The sequence below is a fragment of the Erpetoichthys calabaricus genome, chromosome 11 (assembly GCF_900747795.2).
Source record: "Erpetoichthys calabaricus chromosome 11, fErpCal1.3, whole genome shotgun sequence".
In the NCBI taxonomy this organism is placed as follows: domain Eukaryota; kingdom Metazoa; phylum Chordata; class Cladistia; order Polypteriformes; family Polypteridae; genus Erpetoichthys; species Erpetoichthys calabaricus.
Window position 1 is genome coordinate 14702491 of NC_041404.2, and position 21171 is coordinate 14723661.

General features: G+C 40.9%; 1 protein-coding gene and 1 long non-coding RNA gene across 3 annotated transcripts in view; both read left to right on the top strand.

Annotated features, from left to right (window-relative positions):
- The window catches only part of LOC127529612 (uncharacterized), a 356389-nt gene that overhangs the window by 230434 nt on the left and 104784 nt on the right, over positions 1-21171 (top strand). The window lies entirely within an intron of this gene.
- The window catches only part of dpysl3 (dihydropyrimidinase like 3), a 126612-nt gene that overhangs the window by 25488 nt on the left and 79953 nt on the right, over positions 1-21171 (top strand). Inside the window, exon 1 of one of the 2 annotated variants that reach the window (XM_028812729.2) lies at positions 6912-7121. The exons of the other annotated variant lie outside the window; for it this stretch is intronic. Coding sequence (XP_028668562.1) covers positions 7083-7121 — 39 coding nt within the window. The 5' untranslated portion in view covers positions 6912-7082. Of the gene's footprint in view, positions 1-6911; positions 7122-21171 lie in introns of those variants that run through there. 2 annotated transcript variants of the gene reach the window in all.

A 21171-nucleotide genomic window follows, 5' to 3' on the forward strand; every position in this document is an offset into this window, starting at 1 on the left:
CATCCGACAGCTACACTTTAAGGAAGTTTACTTCCAGATGAAAGCCTTTATGCTGAAATTCAATGAAAGACATTTCAAATTAGCACTCTACCCAAACTGTCAAGCATACAGTATTTAAGCAATTAGTGACATCTAGTATGAATACAATTACTCATAAATTAACTGAAGACAGAGTATGTAAAGCCTGAGAAGATGAATTGTCTTTACAGTGATAGGCAGGGAGACCTTGTGAGTGACAAAAAAGTCACTCTCTGGGCATGAAAGTGAAACAGCAGCACTTCAATTATGTTGCACAAATGATGATTATGGCTTTGATACCTGGAATTGGTTTGACAGCTCCTGATACAGATTTACCTCTCACATCACGATGCCAACATATTCCCATGAAACCTGCATTTTCTATGACTGTTAACAATTCTGAAGGACAAACCTTTGTTAAGATGGACATTTGCTTTTACCAGCTTCTGGTGTTTGCACATAGGCAGATACATGTACTGTAGCTTTTTCATGCTGTAAGTTAGAAGAGCATCTAACTTAAAAAGGTAACGTTATGGATGCTCCTCACTAAGGAAGAATAGTTTCAAACTGCAAGGGGGTGTTTGTTCAAAATTTTGTCACAAGTACTGTACCTTGCAAAGAGTACCCCATGGACACAGTGCAGAGGGGTGTCCAGATCCTCAGCTCTAGGGTAATTCATTAGAATTAGCTGGCGCTCCTTCTTTTAGATTTAAACATTGGACCAGTAGTCCACAGGTTAAAAATAAAAAATGTCAGAAGAGATATAAATTAGAAACCGTATGGTCTCCTTTGCCTTGTGACTTCACAAACTTTAGAAGCTTTTCAATGATCATCTCTGATCCTGGTGGCTTTGCCACCGTCTTCACCTATTTGTGAACTAGGCCTTAGCCAATGAGCACTGTACTGCAAATTAAAGCCTGGGTCCCATGCAGGTTTCCTGGGCTGGAGCTGAAGGCCACAAGTCTCTGGAAGAACCATTAAGAACCATTTTACTTAGGGCTGGGTGTGCTGGTGGAAAGGAGAGCTGCAGTACAATTGCAAAAATCTAGTAATAGGAACTGTCCTGCAGTGGGTTGGCGCCCTGCCCAGGATTGGTTCCCTGCCTTGTGCCCTGTGTTGGCTGGGATTGGCTCCAGCAGACCCCCGTGACCCTGTGTTTGGATTCAGCGGGTTGGGAAATGGATGGATGGATAGTAATAGGAACCCCTGCTTTGTTGTAGATGTGTCCACAGGATAGCACAGTGTCTGTATACTGCTTCACCATAGTCATATTCTCATAATGTCAGCATAGCACTTCTATTATAGATAGATAGATAGATAGATAGATAGATAGATAGATAGATAGATAGATAGATAGATAGATAGATAGATAGATAGATACTTTATTAATCCCCAAGGGGAAATTCACACAAACTATTCTAAAGTAGGGCACACTGTAAAAAATGTTTTGTTGGATCAACCTAAATAAATTACTTCACAAGGTAACAAGCAATTTAATTGATTTCTTTCAAATTTTAAAAAGTATTTGAGTAAACTTAATTCATTTGAGTTTGTTTTAACCTTTTCAAAAACTTGAATAAAAGCAAAAAATGTATTTAGCTCAAACCAAATTTCTTTAAAAACTCAAATTAACTGCGGTGGGCAGGCGCCCTGCCCAGGGTTTGTTTCCTGCCTTGCGCCCTGTGTTGGCTGGGATTGGCTCCAGCAGACCCCCGTCACCCTGTAGTTAGGATATAGCGGGTTGGATAATGGATGGATGAACTCAAATGAAAATTTTGTCCATTATTGTATTCACTGTAATGCCAACTTAAATTCTATATATATATATATAGTCACAAACTCGAGGCAGAGTCATATAAAAGTTTGGGGCAGCCACCCGTATAATTTGGTTTCCTGGTTGCTTTTCAAAATATTACAGCACTGATGTGCACAAAACCGAGTCCAAACAGAACTGAGACAATAGGGAAAAGGTGGAGGCTTTTAAAGGGGGAGACAGGAAGTGAAGTCAGAGGGGTTGGGCTCATGTAGGTCTTCTGCCATTGGTGTGAGCCCGGACGTGACATCACAGGAGTCGGAGCCGGCAAGATCTCCAAAGCGATTTTTTGCTTTAGACTAAATAGAAGAAGTTACATTAAGCGACAGCAAGGTTTTTCAATTTGAAGTAAAGCAAAAAATTACGTTAGGTGAACAAACATATTAATATAGTTCATTACAACTACTAAAATTACCTTAAATCAAAAAGAGCCTTTTTTCTCTTTTTAGAGTGCAGGGTCTTCTGGAATTACGAATTTCCGACAAGGTCTCGCCGTTGGCTATCAGGATGTATTGGCAGTTTCAAGAGCTGCGGTTGCTTTAATGTTTGACAAATACTACACAAGTGGTACAAATTAATTGCAAATATACATAAAAAACAAAATAATTGATTGCATCAGTATTCAACCTCTTTAATATGACACACCTAAAATAAATCCTTAGAAGATGAAAAAGTATACGGTCTGCACCTTAATGTGCTGTTCAAAGATTCTTTTTTAATAGCTGACTTAATCGCTTTCTGCTGTTGCTGTATTCTGAGATGCTGGGAATTCAGTCTGATAGAGAAAAAGCTGAAAGAAGTGATTGGGTTTTTGAAAAAATATACAGCAGCGCTGTGAATTCTTAACCCTTTAAATTCAGCCCCTTTGTTTTAGACCCATCGGCAGGACCAAACAATAATGCAAAATTTAAAAAAAAACTGCAAAAAATAATTCACTTACTCCTTGCTATAATTAATGTACAGTGCTTTGCCATTAAAATACCATGTTGTATACCCTTATACCTCATTGCGATGTTTTTCTGTCTTTCTCAAAGTTGGCAAATTGTTCTATCACAGCAACACCTGCACCCAACCCCCAAGGCTTTTTTTGAACGTCCTCATTTAATTGCGTACAATTTGAAGGACAGACAATTATCTTCTAAATGTGAGGGGTGTTTCCACTTTCAAAGGACACCTCATTTGACTTTCTATATTTCATATTTTTTTTAGTATAGCTGTTTTTAAATATTGCAAGCATTGGTGTTAGCATACACTGTACAATTTCTTTACCAACTACAGTGTATATATTTTGATAAAGTGAGATCTGCCCTTCAACATTATACATAGGTCATGGGTTTTTAATAATGGATGTGTATCCTGTTATGGATACTTATTTGAAAACAGTAAAAGTGGAGAAAAAAGAATCCTGTTGTTTTGTAACGCTTAAAAACAGTAAAACAAGATATGTTACTTGTAAATCTTTCCTAACAGTTTTTCTCTGGGTGTTTCTGACACATTCACTGACACTTTTATAGTGTTTGGAAGTTTATTCCAACACCTATGGAAATAAGAATACTATTCAATTTGCATTTTCTGCTAATAATGTACTGAATTTTGCAACCTATTTTGCTGCAATTTATGCGTGCAACATAACTAGTTCTCCGGGTGTAAACATTCTGAAAGAGAAATGTCTGACCTTTATTTGAGGGGTAGAACATGAATATTGAATGAAGAATGATGAAGTGGTAGCTAATCAAAGTAGCACAAAATGGACATAAATGAGGCTGAGTTTAAAAGGGTTAAAGAGTTCTTCATTCATTCCTCACCCAAATGTCCGTTTTCTAAGTCTACTGTCCCCCATAGAGCAGTAACCTTCCACAAATGGGATGCCAGTCCATTACAGGGAATATCCAATGATTATTGTGCTTTATAAAATACTCTGAATATGTGTGAGTGCTTGTGGACTGCTCAAGGGGTACTGATAAAGTTTACACTTCTTTATGTCTATTTCCATATTTAATTTGATTTGAAACTTTACTGTCATTGCACAACGGGTCTGGTCAGGTGCATGACAAAACCACTCAGGATCCCACCCAGGCAAACACGCCGTCCAGTCTCACCCTCCAGAAATGACTATCTATGTGCTGCAGCCAGGTATTACTTGGATGTCCCCTTGGTCTGGTTGAAATGCTTGGCCAGATCCTTTGAGCCAGATCACCCTTGGGTAATTGGGCCACATGTAGGACGTTTCCTATTCCCACATTCCCGGGAATGAAACTGCTGGAATTCCCGGCTGGACGGGAATGGCCAAGCTCGCATATATAGCGTGTAAAAGCGTAAAAATCAATCAAGAAATAACAGAATTATAGTTGAAAATAATTAAGGTGGCGCCATTGCTGCAGCTTGCACTTCATCAGACAACAGCTTTGAACAGCAACTTGAAATTGCAATGCGTCAGTCTGTTGCATCCGCATTATCTGTGCCAAGAAACTTGCCATCACAGAATGATGACAAGAAACTGGATGCATCAGTAGAAGCTGAAACGGCAGTGTTTCAGAGCAACGGCAAGCGCGGGCGTTGTTTAGAACAAGTGTATCAGTATCTGATGACTGTGCTGCCTACTTCAGTGGAGACCCAGCGTGCTTTCTCAGCAGCTGGCGTACTTCTGCATGAAGGTGTGCTCTTGCCTGGACGACCGCACGCTCGACACGTTGTGCTTTCTATGCTCTTATTACCGCAACTAACTAGATACATGTACTTATATGACAGCATGAACTGCTTGTAGTTAAGTTTTAGTCTTTTATTGGTGTCAACATATTGCAGTAGTTTTATTAAAAATAAGTGTTGCTTGCTCTAAAACCGTTCACATGTGAGATGCCCGTGCACTGTGTCATTCCCGGGAGCCCAGGATTCCCTGGAATGACATGCAGGATTCCCGAATTCCTGGGAATAGGTAAACTCGTCCGGGAATAGATTCCCTAGCCACATGGCAGTAGTGCCATAACTGATGCTCCCTTACAATGCAGGTAATGTGCCTCATTCGGGACTCCATGAGCAACTGCTCATTTGACACAAAGTCAAACCAGTGGTACCCAAGGATTCTCTAAAGAGAAACAGTACCAAAGGAGTCCAGTCCACGTCTCACACCTTCACACTTTTGCATAGATATCGGGAGTGCCACACACCCCTTTCCAGTGACCTCATGACCCCCCATGCTGTCCCAATCCGTCTACTGACATCATAGGAGGAGTCACCAGAGACATGAATGTCACTGCCAAGGTAAGTAAACTTCTCGACAAGGTCAACACTCTCTCCGCAAACAGACACACTGCTGATGGCTGTGCCCAAGAGGTCATTAAAGGCCTGAATCTTGGTTTTTATCCAGGACACTTGTAAGTACAGACACTCAGACTCCTCGCTCAGTTTCTCTCTTGCACAACAGTAAAACAAAATTAACATGCCATCTCTGATGATTCGAATAGACAAATACTGTAATAGTAACAGATAAAGAATAAAATAATACACCTAAGAAATAAAGAATAAAATAGTACAAATGTATTGTCAATATTGCACAGTCTGCTGTTATTGTGATCATTGTACATGGAACTGTTACACATTGTAACTTTTACACATAGTATTTACAAGAACTACTTCTAGCCCACAATGGCCAGCAATGGACATTAACATTAGAACAGTGGAAGCAGTATGAGTGTTTGTACAAATGCATCATTATGTATTAGAAGATATTAGGAGAATGAAGATCTCCGCAAAGCAAAATTCAGTATTTTGATAGCACTGGGGTAAAGGATTTTCAGGAGCCTGGAGGTGCAAACCTTAAAAGACCTATAGTGTCTTCCAGAAGGTAGCTGTGTAAAAATGAGGGCCAGGATGGGACGGGTCCTTAATGATGTTTGTCACCCAGCAGAAACACCGGGCAGTATAAATGTCCTCTGGTACAGGGAGATGCATATTAGCAATTTTCAGGACTGATTTAATGACCCTCTGAACAGCTATCGTCCCACCTTGAGATTCCATAAGTTAGGATGCATTCTATGGAGCAGCAATAAAAGGACACCAGAAGCTGCACAGACAAATTGACCTTCCTCAGTGGCCTTAGGAAGCAGAGCTGCTTATGTGCCTTCTTCACCAGTGATGTAGTATTTATTGCCCAGGTGATATCCTTGGAAATATGGATGCCTGTCCCCATTAATATGTAATGGGGTGATGTCTTCCTTCTGCCTTCTAAAACTGAAGATCTGTTTCTGAACTGATCTTAACTGATGAGTTTTAAGATTGTTCAGTGCAAGGTTATTTTTGGAGCCGCATTCAATTTATTTATATACCTCTACTCTGTAGGCAGACTCATCCCCATTTTAATCAACGCTAGCACTGTGAGTTTGTGTACAAACTTAATATTGTGTGTTTAACTTGTTATCCATGTTTGATTAAGAAATACCTAACATATGTATATATTTCAATCTCTTTGTAAATATTTTGCACACCTTACCAAGTATGAAGTTGACATCTGACAGGCTGTGCAGCATAATTGTTAAGATACTGTAGTGTAAACCACAACGCTGCTGGTTGAACGCCCACTTTAAATCAATATGTGACTCAGCAGATATGTAAACTGGCTATGTCTTTAATATATATATATATATATATATATATATATATATATATATATATATATACATACTGTATATATGCAAGATTTTGTACTTTGGGCTTATGCTCACTATAGAGGGCTGCCCTCCTTTTTCTGTACTAAATGGCTACTTTGTTCAATTTAATCCCTGAAGGACTATTGTAGATATTAGCAGTATGCTTATTTTAAATGAATTATTTCTGTTTCACAGTTATTCTCTTCGGATTTTCTTTATATTTGTTCAAAAGATTTTGGCCCATCCGCGAAATGACAGTTGATGTGCCCGTCATATCCTCTCAGTCACTTTGTTCCTTCGCTCGTCTCTTCTGTGGAAAGGTGGTGAACACCGACGCATGCGTACAAAGGCGCTCGCTACTGCAGAGAGATTCGCGCTGCTGGGCTTCGGGAGCCCCCTAGCGGATACTCTGCCTCACGTCACCCGCGGAGGGAGGAGTCCGGCGCATCCAGCGAGCGCTCCCTGTTATTGAGAGTCGCAGCCAACGCAGAGGGAGGGGAGGGGGTCTCCATTGTACAGACACAGAGAGGAAGCCCACTCCTTTATTATCTGCCATCCAGACAGCAGGGGGACAGTGAAAGAAGCCGACCCATCTCTTGCACGCAGCCATGTCCTACCAGGGCAAGAAAAACATCCCCCGGATCACCGTGAGTCTTGCTTCTTATTATTAGAGAATCTTGGGAACGCTTGTACGCCGAGTGTAAAGGGGGGTATAAGAGCGGATGCTCACGCTGTTTTCTGCGTCTGTTTGTTTTGTGGATTTGCGTGTCTGCTTGTCACCTTGCTTGACTTGGTCTGCCACGCCGCGTTTTGTGCGCTGCGCACTTTAAATAAAAGACGGATTCAGCGTGGCCGCTCGTCGAGGAGACCGCAGGGCGTGGGCTGCCCCCTCCCACCACTGCATCCCGCTCCGGGTACCCCCACCTTGCCTGATCACCCCCTATCCTTTCCGCATCTCACCCAGGGTGCCAGTGAGCTTTGTTGAGGAAGGCAGGAGGACAGGCACCCAGTCGCTAGGCGCACCCTCCACCTTTGTGATTTTCAGCATCTTTTGGGCGGACAGATCTGAAGAATTTGAATATTCGTGTCTGCCTTGCAATTCGCTTAAATTTCAGACTGTTGTCTTGATTCAGAAGACAAAATGGGAGTCGATTCTCGGTAGCGCCCTTTCACAGACAGTGCCAGACAAAAGCAGGCATGGCCAACTAGAGAGCTGCCTCAGGCTAGGGCACTTACTTGGCATTTACTAATGCTACCTGTCTGCTTTCAAATTGTGATCAAGCCCTAGCCTTTGCAGTCTCATTCCGGCTGGGCACCCACGGAGCTCACCTGCCATGAGTGTCGTACGGTTTCTTTAGCACAAAGCACATCCTCGCTTATCATCTTTTAATACAATTAGTACAGCTGTCATAGTTTCCTGCAGCAGTTCCTATTTTTTAAGAAAAAACAAGAACTCTACCTCAAATTAAGATGATAAAAATGAGCTCACATTGGCATAAAATGTGGGGCAGTGTGGGCATGCCCTGAGGAAAAATGGTCATCTTTACAATGAAAAAAGGCTCTGCACTCTCAGACGCTGCCAGAAGGCTGGGCTCTCGTTTTTGTCACATGAAGGCGCTCACGCCGCCACGTTCAAAGTCTCGTCTGGCTGTTAAAGAATCAAAGTGGACAGGCGTGATTTCAGAATAACCAGCTGCAGATTTCCAAGTGCCAGCCTTCATGGAAATACTGCAGGAGCTAAACAAAGACCAGAAAGGCACAACTGTGTTGCTGAGAGCACATCAGCAGCTGGGAGCGGCTCAAACCACCGCAGCCAAGGGATTCCAGTAAGGATGGAGGCAGCAGCTCCAGCAACCACCTTTGTGGTTTCTGAGCAGGCCTCAGGGCCTTGTAGAAGGAGGGGCGGTGGCGGGGGTTTTCAACTGCCTTCGGGGGTATGTGTGTGTGTTTGGGGGGGGGGGTACTGTGCCTCCTGGGAGCCTTTGTCTTTTGTGAATTGATTAAGACATGGGGGTCAGTCAGCTGGTGGAGATGGCAGGGCAGCAGGCGTGACTCCAAATGGAGGGTCTGCATGCAGCACACAAAGAAATGCTCCCATTCACTGGGAGGCACACTTTGGGACTGATTATGATGATCTGCGCCGTACAACCCACCCCTCAGCACAAGCCATTCAAGGCAACACCTGTTATGTTTGAACTCCCTGTAGCTCAGGGATATAATTTTTAATTGTGAAACTGACAATGCCAGGCGCAGAAAGACGGAAAACATGTCATGTTAACTTTCTGGACAGAATCCACTATAGAGACAAAAAATAGAATTATGTCATTAGCTATTTGAACATGGGATTAATGCAAGAAGAACTTTACTTTTACAGATATGCTTGCAGTTTTTTGGAAGTGATTGCCTAATAATGGATCCACACCCTTTGTAAGGAGTTAGCTGCAGTTCCTTGGCTGTTTGGTGTTTACACGTTCTTCGGTTGTCTGCATGGATTTTAACATGTTTACTTCTTTTTTTCCTCCAACATCCCAAAGGTATGTAAGATTGGAGACTGCTTGCCCTCTATGAGTCAGTGTGGATATATGAATGAGTGTGCAATGCAGTTCAGTAGTGTCCTGTTCATGGTTGGCTCCCATTTTGCAATCAGTCAGTGCCCCTTGACCCAAAAATGAACTGAATCGATGTGATGTCCAGGTCGGCATGGTAATGCTGCGGAGAGCATTGCCAGCTTACCTGGATTGGACTGCTAGAGTGTAGAGTGTGTCTGTGCTCCATCTGCCCAGTTGAATAGAGGTGTCTATAAACCGGAGTGGTATGGCTGGCTGTGTGCAACATGCTATAGCGGGCCTTCCATCTTGGGTCTGTTCTCACCTTGCAAGAATCAAATTCAGTATGTAGATGGATTTTATTGGGAAAAAATGTCACTTTGGGCAACACAAAAGACTGGAAGGACATTTTAAATATATATTCAGTTACAAGACCGTCTGTCAAAATGTGGTTATGTATACATTTCACAGAATGATGTAAAGTGGAGGTTTCCCAAGGGTGTTTGGGTGAGGAGCAGAACCCCTTGACAGTCCATTCCATTCCTAATATAAGGAATATGAGGAAAAGAATAAAGGCTGATAGAATAGTAGCTGATGAGGGTCACTGCTTGATGGAAGCTGTACAACGGCATTTCAGAACTGATGGAATAATGGAGAGTGCAGTCTTTGTGGACTTAAACACTGCCCTGATGTTTGTATTCCAAGTACTTGGCCCTTAAAATCACTTTGGACTTATACATCATTCTTTACTTGCGTTATCACTCCTTTTCTGCTGTTTTATGTATAGGGGTGATGTATAGGTGGACTTCTGACACTAAATGCATATTGCCAGAGTGATGTGCTCTTGGCATCTGCCTAATATTGCATATGCAAAGGGACAGTCTTGATATCTGGGATCATTTCAAGTAGAGAGCGTTCTTGTTCAAGACTAAAGAGGTTCAAGTCACTTTGCTTTTCAGAGAAGGACATGCCCTTGAATCCATGGATGAACAGCGTCGGGTTCTGCTTTTATTTCATTGTGGTGTGCTGACCAAATTCACTTGCAGTCCTGTGGATGTCAATTTGCTGGCCTAAGTTCACTCAGTGCATGGTACACCCAAATGCCCACCCTCACACAATCTTTGGACTGCTGGAGAACCCCAGAATTCACAGTCCTAGCATATATATGTGAGTACCCACAAACTGCTTTGAGTGCTTTGAACACTTCAACACGTTCAGCTGTATTTTATATACAGTATGCCTAAGTGGCTACTTTATTAGGTACATCAAGCTATCATGATTAGGTCATTATTGCCTTTCAAACAGCCCAGATTCATCAGTTCATTAACTGATCAATTTAGCAAATGTATCATCATTACCATTGCCAGTTAGCAGGTTTGCCCTGGAATAATTGGGTATTGGGGTAAAAATATTTAAGTCTGGTTTCCCTTTCTCACAAGATAGTATCACTGCTTTAAATAGTTGATCCATCTCATCCCACAAATATTTAGATGGAATGAAATGTGGTCACTGAGGAGGCCACTGCATTAAGATGGATTCTCTTTTTATGTCCCTAAACCCATTTTAGAACTTTCCCTTGCACATGGTCCAATATCCTGTTGGGTACACTGCTGCCATGATGGGATGCACCTGTTCTGATATCCTGTCCTATTCAAATGCTGTTCTGCTTGTATAAAGAGGTCCATAAAACATACCCACACCATAAACTCACATGACTATTCTGCCCTGTGGTCCATGGGCTCATGGAGATTTTACAACATTATGTCCTCCAGTCATTGTGAATCAAGAAGAACCAGGATTCATCACATCAGGCAATACTTGTATCATTTCTTTTGTTTTGTGCATTTCTCAGCTCACTACCAACATGCATTCTGGTTTTTTACGGTGGACCTCAGGTGCGTTTTTGACTTCCATATGCAGTTTGTGAAAAGTATGATGAGCTGTACAATCTTGTAGTGTCTTCAGGTATGATGGTTGTTCTCGGGTTATTGTAGCTTGTCTGTTAGCTCACAAGAATTGTATCAGACATTTTCATGGATATTCTGTTTCCATTCTTGGATGGTCTTTGAATGGAACTTTGTTCCACCCATGATGTGAGTGTGGCTGAACCTTAGCAATATTTCTGATACACTTGTGGTGCTCATTATCACTTAAAACCAGTAAATGTTTAATTTAGCATTATCCATGGATACCATCCTACTTACTTTAAAGTGCTTTGTCTGTGTATATGATGGCACCACTGATTTGTCTCTTCAACTATGTGGGGAGGGCATGAGGCCATAATGCATTCTGCTCATTGAAAAATGGTTCTTGACAACAGATAAACACTTGACGCCCATTGAAATGAAGATGGGTAATCCACTGAACTCCATAGGCTTTCCTAGGTGGCTTCTGAAGCACGTCCCATAGCTGGCTGGCACAACAGAGGAGGCTGTGTGCCTTGAGCAACAACCATCAAGTATTGACATCTGCATGTACTGGCTCTTTTCAGCTTCATCCAAAGTTTGTGTAACAATTTAGTTCAATTAAAAATAGGCACATTCTTTGACTAAGTGTTCTAATTGAAATCGAAGAAATAAATAGCATGTCCTCATCTCTCCCTACTGTTTGTTTGGAAAAATCTGCAAGGGACCATTGTATAAAAGTGTCCGTGGACCAGACAGACCATTGTTGCTTATCCTTAATTGTGTCCTTTGTCTTTATCTCTTCCTTAGTTTCCTGTAACTATTTGTTTCATATAGTGTTTAACTTCGCGTAAAATGCCCTTTTTATAGCAATCACTAGCTAATTCCTTTAATATGTTTATAGTATAAGCTATATACAAGCTACGGTGGAACCTTGGGTCACGACCGTAATTCGTTCCAAAACTCTGGTCGCAACCCGATTTGGTTGTGACCCGAAGTAATTTCCCCCCATAGGATTGTATGTAAATACAATTAATCCGTTCCGGACCGTACAAGCTGTATCTCGCTCGCTCGCTGTACAGGGAGAGACTGAACATGTGCGGAAATCATCGGCGCGTACGAACTAGAAGGGAAACTGGCTTGTTTGTCACCCGAGTGTGTGGTCGTGAACAGATGCAAAAGTCTGGCGAACTTTTTGGTCGTAACCCAATTTGTACGTGGTCCGAGACTTTCGTGACCCGAGGTTCCACTGTATATGTCTCGAGAGAGAAAAAATATAGCATAAATGTCAGTAAAGCAGTTTAAATCGCAAATCACAGCGACATATTGATTATTAATTAAGCCCTTTAAGGCCACTCACTTACTGTATAACAAGAAGAAGAAGGGCCAGTTTTAGCAGCACTAAGTCTATGGCAAGGATCAGCCCTGGCTGGGGTGCCAGTCCATGGCAAGGCACAGCCTCAGTCATTTAGCCCATCCTGCATGTGTCTGGGGTGCTGAGACAATGCTAGACCACATGAAGGAAAAAAATGCAGATATGGGGTGGATGTGTGTACTCCACACCGAACCTGTTTAGTTCAGAGTTAAATTCAGGACTTCGGAAGTGGGAGACATTTGTGCTAAACACTGCCACACCGGTGTAGCATATCCATCCATTTTGCTGTAAACAAAAAATGCAAGATAACACCCAGCCTGACCAGACCCATACATTACTATGTATTAACTATTCATATTATCTGTATATGATCATTCAGGACAGGGTTACAAGGTAGTTGGAGCCTATCCCATGAATCAACACCTGGACAAGGTGCCAGACCATTGCAGGGTGAATACTCACATAGGGCCATTTTAGCAATGCCAGTTCACCTATCATGCATGTGTTTGGATTTAGGGAGGAAACTATTATAGACTTGAAGAAAACATGCTAATACTCTGCAAGGAGCACAAAGGACATCAATCCTGGTCTCCTTACTGCGAGGCAGCAGAGTTACCACTGTACCACCATGCTGTCATATAATATAATATGCCATATAATTGTACCATTTACAATCCATTAAGTTCTTAACTGAGGAGAGTAAAATGAGCCAAATCCCAGAAGATCAAATTCCTCTTATTTTCATCCATTCAACCATTTCCTGAACCCATTTATTACAGGGATGTTGTGAACTGAAGCCTGTCCTGGCATCAAAGGGCACAAGACAGAAGCCAACCCTGAACAGAACCCCAGACTGTCGTAAATGAAATAGCATTTTCTTTTTTCATTTACAGTACAAATGCATTAACTTAATCTTGGAATTGACATTTGCAGTACAGCAGTGTGTCATTAATGATGAGATGTTTTAGTTCGCTCCCAGATGTGCTGAAAAAAGGAAACCTTGTTTAGAAATCTGTTAATAATTTTAGTGTGCTCCAAGAAACTTTTTTTTATATAAGTAAATACCCTTTTGTAAGTAGTATTTGGTGCTTAACTGGTTCAGTAATTTTCAGTTTGTCATGTCACAGGCAGGTTCATTAAAACTACCCTCTTACTTGATTTACAGTGATATCCAAAGAAGATGATTGACTCCAAAGAAATGTAAAAGTTACTGAAATTAAAACCTTAGAGGGGGCAATAGTCACATCTCTTAGGGTGCTCCTATTGTCTTTTTTTGATGAACAACCCACCGTCTGGGTTATCTGCTCGCTGCTCTGCTGTGTTTCCATATCCTCAGTCTCTGCTAAGTGGCACATGGAGACATTACAGAGGCGCCCCTTATTCTGCATATCAAAGGTATAGCTGGGGGTGGGCTTGGTTAGAGATGACACATGGGACCCTTTCCTCTCGCAGTAATGAGTCTCTGCCTTCCTGCAGAAATTTCGTGGAACAACAGAAAGAGAAAAGGAGATGACTGGGAAACGAAAGCCACTTATTAGGTTGCTTAGCAACTGCTTGGGTTGCTAGATGGGTCCGCCTCTGTGCTGCCACACCTTTCACACTCAGGTGGGCTTAGCGGATAGGTAGCCTTTTTTATTTTCTTTTAAATCAAGCTGAACTTTATTTAATAATGTCTGATAGTGTCAGAGCTATAAAGGTGGTATGGGCCCTAGTGTGCCACGTGCTTGGTTCCCGAAATGCAAGTAGGTCAGACAGACTCGCTCCACAGATCATGCAACCTTCTTTTTGCTATAGCAATGAAAGTGCTTTAGCTGCAGGAAATGTAACCTCTTGATCATGATTTAATTTCTGGTCTTTCTCTAAACGATTAGTTGTTAATGATCGGCATATTCTCCTAGTTCTAGTTTTGAATGTTCTCCCTAAACTCACTAGGGAGCTTCCAAGCAAAGGCACAGGTTGCCAGGTTAGCTGCCTCGTAAACCCATGAATGTCACTCCAGTGATTACTGGACTTTTGAACTCTCATTGGACTTTTAATGAAAGATACGGTCAGTTTCCACTGTCTCCAGCTCCTTGATAAAAAGCAGGCTCTCCAGATAGGTTGTTTCTTTTATTTCCTGTTGCCTGATATGAATTCCCATTCCCAGATGATCCTAATGGCTATACAAAAATCCATTCATGGACTTTCAGCGTTACAACACAGAATCTCAGTGTGCAGTATTTACATTGTGTTGGGATTGATGAGTAATTTCAAAGTGAAACAATTTAACAGATTATTTTAACTATAAATAAAAAGCAAAAAAAAAAAACATTCTTTACATTTTTATCACATGGACTTTATTGTGCTTTGGAACAGTACACTACTTTGGAAATATTTCATCGTTTTCCTGATTTGTGCATTTTTATTCATTTTAAATGAATATCACTAGACAATTTTTTTCAAGCTTTTGCTTCCTGAAACGTTTATGGTGAGCATGATAGTCAACTTGTAGAAAGTTGGAGAAACATGAAATTAACTTGAATTTAGTGTGATTAGTTGCCTAATGATGCTGACACATCACATTAGTTCAACTGAGCTAAAAACATTTTCACTTGTACTCAGCATCAGGTGATTCTTGTTTCAAGGTCCAACAATAGTCAGAGAGCATTAATGGATTCCACTTGCCCAGATGTCGCTTTTCCATCCCCACAATGTCCCAGTGAAACCTTTCACTATGTACGTCTCTGGCTGCACCAAGTTAGCAGGGAAGAAGTCCAAGTGTGAATGAAGAAAATTAATCTTTAACAGCATGTTACGCTTCATGGTTTTGTATCCTTGGAGCATGCTGTCAATCATCTGGACATACTGTAGTTTGGTGCTGTATAGTTACTAGGAAGATTTTCAGCACTGTCCTTGACAGCCTTCCATGTGATGTCCTCGGGCCCCACTGGCAGATCTTTGACCCCGTTGTCATTCAGTGCATTTACATGCAAACGCATAACGGAGATAAGGCAGAAACCTGGGCCCGTATTTAGCAAGCACCTCAGTGCAGTAAATGGTATTAACTTGCTCAAAATTCTCAGAGTGATTTTTGGTCCGACTCTTAGGATTAGGAGTAAAAAGCATTTTATCATTTTTCCCGTTAGAAAACTACTTCTAACTTCACCAGTATTTAGGAGAGCTTGTGAACTATCCGTCTCCTGTTAATGGATTAACCACCTTTGTATATACATTCACATTCATATACATGCAAAAGGGCTGGTACAAAGAATTCCTGAACACAAATAAATATTTATAATTATGTAGCACTGCTACAAAGTGACCTCTCTCTGATTAAGTCTGAAACAGTAAACTGATCAGTAATTTAAGTCACACAGAATGTTTCTGTGTTTTAAGCCAGACAAGTTGGCAAATCCCCCAAAGTTTTTCAATGAGAGAACTGTCCCTGACAAATTTCCCTGATGAATAAATGTGCCAAATTTCAAAAAACTATTTCAGAGGGAGCCAAATAGTTTAATGTGGACAGACAGACATCACAGGAGAACACACATAAAAAAGGAAAGAAAATTGCACAATGCCAAGACTACAAAAACCTTTTCATTTCATTCTGAACTTTAATTTGGTAGCTAAATCTATGGATTCGAGAAAATGGTGGCTCTAAATCTAATTTCCATTCCTTTATTATATTGTATGAAATCCATTTCAGGATTGGCAACCCTACGCTAGATTAAGTGGGTTAAGAATGTTATGATATGAATCTGTTCTGTTTTATTTAACTGCGTTCTGTCATGAATCTTAGTATTTGTAGGCTTTTCATCACGTCTATGCAGAATTTTGAATTGTTATTTGAGTTTTAAGTTGTTTACTTATTTTTGATATTATGGCAGTTATGTCACTGTGAGATTTTTTTTTCATTCATCACATGTTGACTTTTTGAGATGGCAGTGCAGCATTTATGTTATCCCAACTTTGGGAGTCTAAAATCAAACCTTTTCTGTGTTAGCTTGAGTTTATTTTTTTGTTAGGAGTCTTGGTTATTCTGGTTGCTGAATTTACCTTACTTCGTCCAAACAAGTTTGTTTGCTCATTTAGGTATGCTCTTTCTAAATTTCCAACTTTTTGCCAATTTCTTCAAATTTCCTAAGCAAGACCACTTTTCACGCTTACCTCCTCAAATTGGTCTTGGTGCCAGCTTTTTTTAAGTCTCTTAATTCCTAACAGTATCTGGTCCAGGCAGAAGTACCAACATGAAGATGCCTGCACATACTTCAACAGGATGTGATTGCTTCAGCCTGTTGTGTACAATAATTGCGTGGGAACTGAGGCCAGAATGCTCCGGGCAGTCATGTGAATAATTTTGAGTTACCATTTACCCCCTGTGATAGGTACTTCCTTTCTCCGTGGTATGCATTTGACAGATACATGCTAGTGAATCACTCATTTTACTTGTTGTAGTTGCTGGCCCACAAGAGATCTAAACAAAGCTCAACGGCAAGCCGTTTCTTAGGGTATCACCCCCATCCTATGCTGATGCAAAGCATTGTTCTGCTGGGGTGTCATGGCTGATAGCCCAGCTTTACTCTGACAATCCTGTCCTGGCTTAACAGCAGCACCTAAAGCGACACACTTACTGAGGCTCTGATTTTGCCTTTTCTATTTAAAGGGAGCCGCCTGCATGACAGGCCGGTCTGTGATGCTAGTAGCCCCTGATTACACAGGCTTGCTCATTGAAAGCATTTTCAGTCATTCATGGTTACTACATGGCATTCTCTAGCACTTTTGCAATTGTTTGATGTCTGTCAAGGCTTATTGTTCTATGGCCTGATTTGTTTCCCACAATCCTATGAGTCTTGAGTGTAGCCACCTAATATTCTTCAAGGGCTATGGACCACAGAAGGCATTTGCATTGGTAGGGTTGCTGCACTGGTGGGGTTTCTGATACATTTCTCAATAAAAGAATTCATGCCTTTACATTTTCTTGTTATGCAACATTGAATCATAGTGGAGTTAATTTGGCTTTTTTGACAATGATTAATGGAAAATGACTCTTGGCTGTTAGTAACTTACAGAAATTACAGAATGACTCTCTACTGGAGGGCAGAACAGGTCTCGTAAGCAGCAAATATCATTCAAAACTGATATAAATTTGCTACACATCACAAATCTATGTTGGCATCAAAGCCTTAAGAAAAAGAAATTATCCATTACATGATTCACTTGAATAAATGTCTATGAGCACAAAAGACAGTCAAAGTTAATGGTTTCTTTTACTCACTCAGACATACAGTACACCCTCAGTGAACTCTGTCTTTTAAACATATTCTTAACAGCGACTTTTTTGTGCACTATAAAAAAATTGGTAATTGGGGTGTGGCACTTTTTTCTTAGACTAGCTATATCACATAATCTATGATTTATTACCGTATATGCTCACGTATAAGTCGGGTTTTGTAACCCAAAAAATCTATCATAAAATCAGACCCCGACTTATACACCTGTTCAAAAATGCAGTTTCACAGGCACATCGAATTTTGTTGTAGCAGCGCAGTTACCAATTTCTTTTGCTACTTCAACAACGTTTAGTTTACAACCAGCTTCATATTTGTTTCTGATCGAATGCTCTATCGTAGATAAGGGATGTTCTTACGATAAAAGTGTATGAGGGTGTGAGATACAAAAAACACAAATCAGTGCAAAAATTGCTTCAGAATAGTTCGGGTCTTACCGTGTGGTCACGTAGGCACAATAGAGAGAGAGAGAGGTTAGGAGCACGCGCTGATATAGCTCATTGCCGCGCCCACATACTGTAGAAAAAAAAAAGGCAGTGTGCTCCGTGGTTACTGTCTCAGGTGGGTGTTAGCATATCATAATCCCTTGTACCAATAGCGTGAGTTTTCTACATTTGACTTATATGACAGACATTATAAAATGCCAGAAATTATACTGTAAAATCAACACCCGACTTATCCGTGAGAGAACTTATTCATGAGTATATGCGGTAGTAATAATTAATATATAATTGTCATTAATGATATCATTCTTTTTTTTTTTTTGAGTAAAGCCATTTTCAGTGGTAGCGATTCTACCTTGCAGTTAGGAGACCAGGATTCGCATACCGTGTTCTCCCTGTGTGGAGTTTGCATGTTCTCCCCATGTCTGTGTGTGTTTTCTCTGGGTGCTCCAGTTTTCTCCCACAGTCCAAAGGCATGCAGGTTAGGTGGACTGGCGAAACTAAATTGCCTTGGTTTTGTGTATGTTTTTGCCCTGAAATAGACTGGTACCCTGTTCAGGCTTTGTTTCGGCCTTGAGCCCTCTACTGACTTAGACAGGCTCCAACACCCCCCCTTGACCCTGTTCAGGACTAAGCAGGTTAGAAAATGACTGACTAAAGCCATTTTTATTTTATAAATATATGCATACTTGTGGGTTCACATAGAATTGAATATGCAGTTTTTTGATTGATAGGCGTCCTCTAGTGAGTTTAACTACATTTAATATCCAGACTGGTCAGTTGGTGTTGACAGTAACTCAACATAACCCTAGGCAGGAGCTTGTGTGTGTGTGTGTGTGTGTGTGTGTGTGTGTGTGTGTGTGTCCAAAGTCGCCATTGAGTCACGTGTGTCCAGTTCAATCACTGTGGATCACAGTTAATCCTACAATCCTATAAATAATTCTACAGATAATCCTACGAACATTACGGTGAACCACACAGACTGCCTCATTTTTAAAAAAACATACATTATAGATATTAGAAAATGCATGAAATTGCCCCCTGCTGCTTTAATGACAGATGAAATTTGAAAGCACCCTGTTTCTTTGATATTGCACTGGACAGTCCACACATTAAGGACAGAATTCAACTAACAAGTAGTAGGAACAGGGCATGCAGTGACATTAGTTGTGAAGAAGGCAGCGGGCAGAGTTGGACTGAGTGTCGATCAGTGTTGATGACCTAGGCTGGGCACAAACAATCCTAAGAAAATATATTGAACAAATACTGAGGGCACATCATATTGGGTCAATTATTACTTTTGCCTTTCCCCGCTTTACGGTATGCACCCACCATGATGTTTCTATCGCTGCACATACTTGGTGATGCTCCTCTGTTCTGGTGTTGAGTGCGTCATTGATAAAGTCTGTAGCCTTTAAATCTATATATATATATAATATATATATATATATATATATATATATACAGTGGAACCTCTGTTCACGACCATAATTTGTTCCAAAACTCTGGTTGCAACCCGATTTGGTCGTGAACCAAAGTAATTTCCCCCATAGGATTGTATGTAAATACAATTAATCCATTCCAGACCATACGAACTGTATGTAAATATAAAGTATATTTTTTTAAGTTTTTAAGCACAAATATAGTTAATTAAACCATAGTATGCACAGCATAATAGTAAACTAAATGTAAAAACATTGAATAACACTGAGAAAACTAACACTGCAATAGCTCGCGTTATAGAGCTACCAACTGTTGGCTAAAAACACTTTTTTTAATGAGTTTTAAGCACAGGGAAAGAAATGAACATTTGAAAAAATCCGTAATTTAATAAAAATACCTAATGCGTCCAGCCCTCTCTCTCTCACTGCCTGTGTGTGTGTATGTGTGTCTCTCTCTCGCTTGTGTGTGTGTGTCTCTCTCGCGCTGCCTGTGTGTGTGTGTGTGTGTGTGTCTCTCGCGCTGCCTGTGTGTGTGTGTCTCTCGCGCTGCCTGTGTGTGTGTGTCTCTCGCGCTGCCTGCGTGTGTGTGTGTGTGTCTCTCTCTCGCTGCCTGTGTGTGTGTGTCTCTCTCTCTCTCTTGCTGCCTGTGTGTGTCTCTCTCGCGCTGCCTTTGTGTGTGTGTGTGTGTCTCTCTCTCTCTCGTGTGTGTCGCGCTCTCTCGCTCTCTCTCTCTCTTGCTCGCTGTACAGGAAATGCACAGGGAGAGACTGAACATGTACAAACCGAAAGGGAAACTGGCTTGTTCATATACTGAGTGTGTGGTCGTGAACAGATGCAAAAGTTTGTCGAACTTTTTGGTTGTAAACCGATTTGTATGTGTTCCGAGATGTTCGTGAACTGAGGTTCCACTGTATATATATATATATATATATATATATATATATATATATATATATATATATATATATATATAAAAGCCATATTACCAGTGACTCACTCATTACAAAATCTCCTGAACCATGAGGACCTGGGACATGAAATTTGGAATGTAGGTTACTCTTGGCCCATAGGTGCTTGCTAAAAAATGGTTTTAAAAATTTTGTGGTCCAAGCGTGAAGTTTCTTATAGTTTTTTAGACCCGTTTGTATGTCTGTCCGCTTTTCACGAGAGAACTACTTAACAGATTTAGGTCGGGTTTTTTTCTGTAATTTGCTTGAACATTCAGTTGATTTTGTGACTTTCTCATAGTCCTAAGAATCATAGTTTGCTTGCAGGAGCGATATATTTGTGCTAATCCAAGACAGAGGCTGCAGGCTGAGGAGAGGAATAAGTGTGACGTCAGGAGTAGAGAGCTGGGTGCTGCCCTCCTCACTGTCCTGTTTCACTAATACATGGGCGAAGCCACGGGGGATGATTAGTATTGTCATATTTGAATATAGTCTTTTATTAAGCCCAAAGCACTTGTCGTGGTGTTCAATGTCTTTAATGGGCTTTTTGGCTTGTTGCATTTTTGTGTTGGAGGCTTGTTAACTGGAGAACTGTCGGGTGACTTTAAAGCAACAAGCTTTTCCTGTGGATGTTAGTTCATGTGCTGGAGTTTAGAATGTTTGCTGCTCATAGCGACACTGATCTGTTGTTACAAGCTACCTCTTCAATCTAATGCTCGATTGGTTAACACATCAGAATCCCTGCCATTATTTTGACATCAATGCTTTGTTAA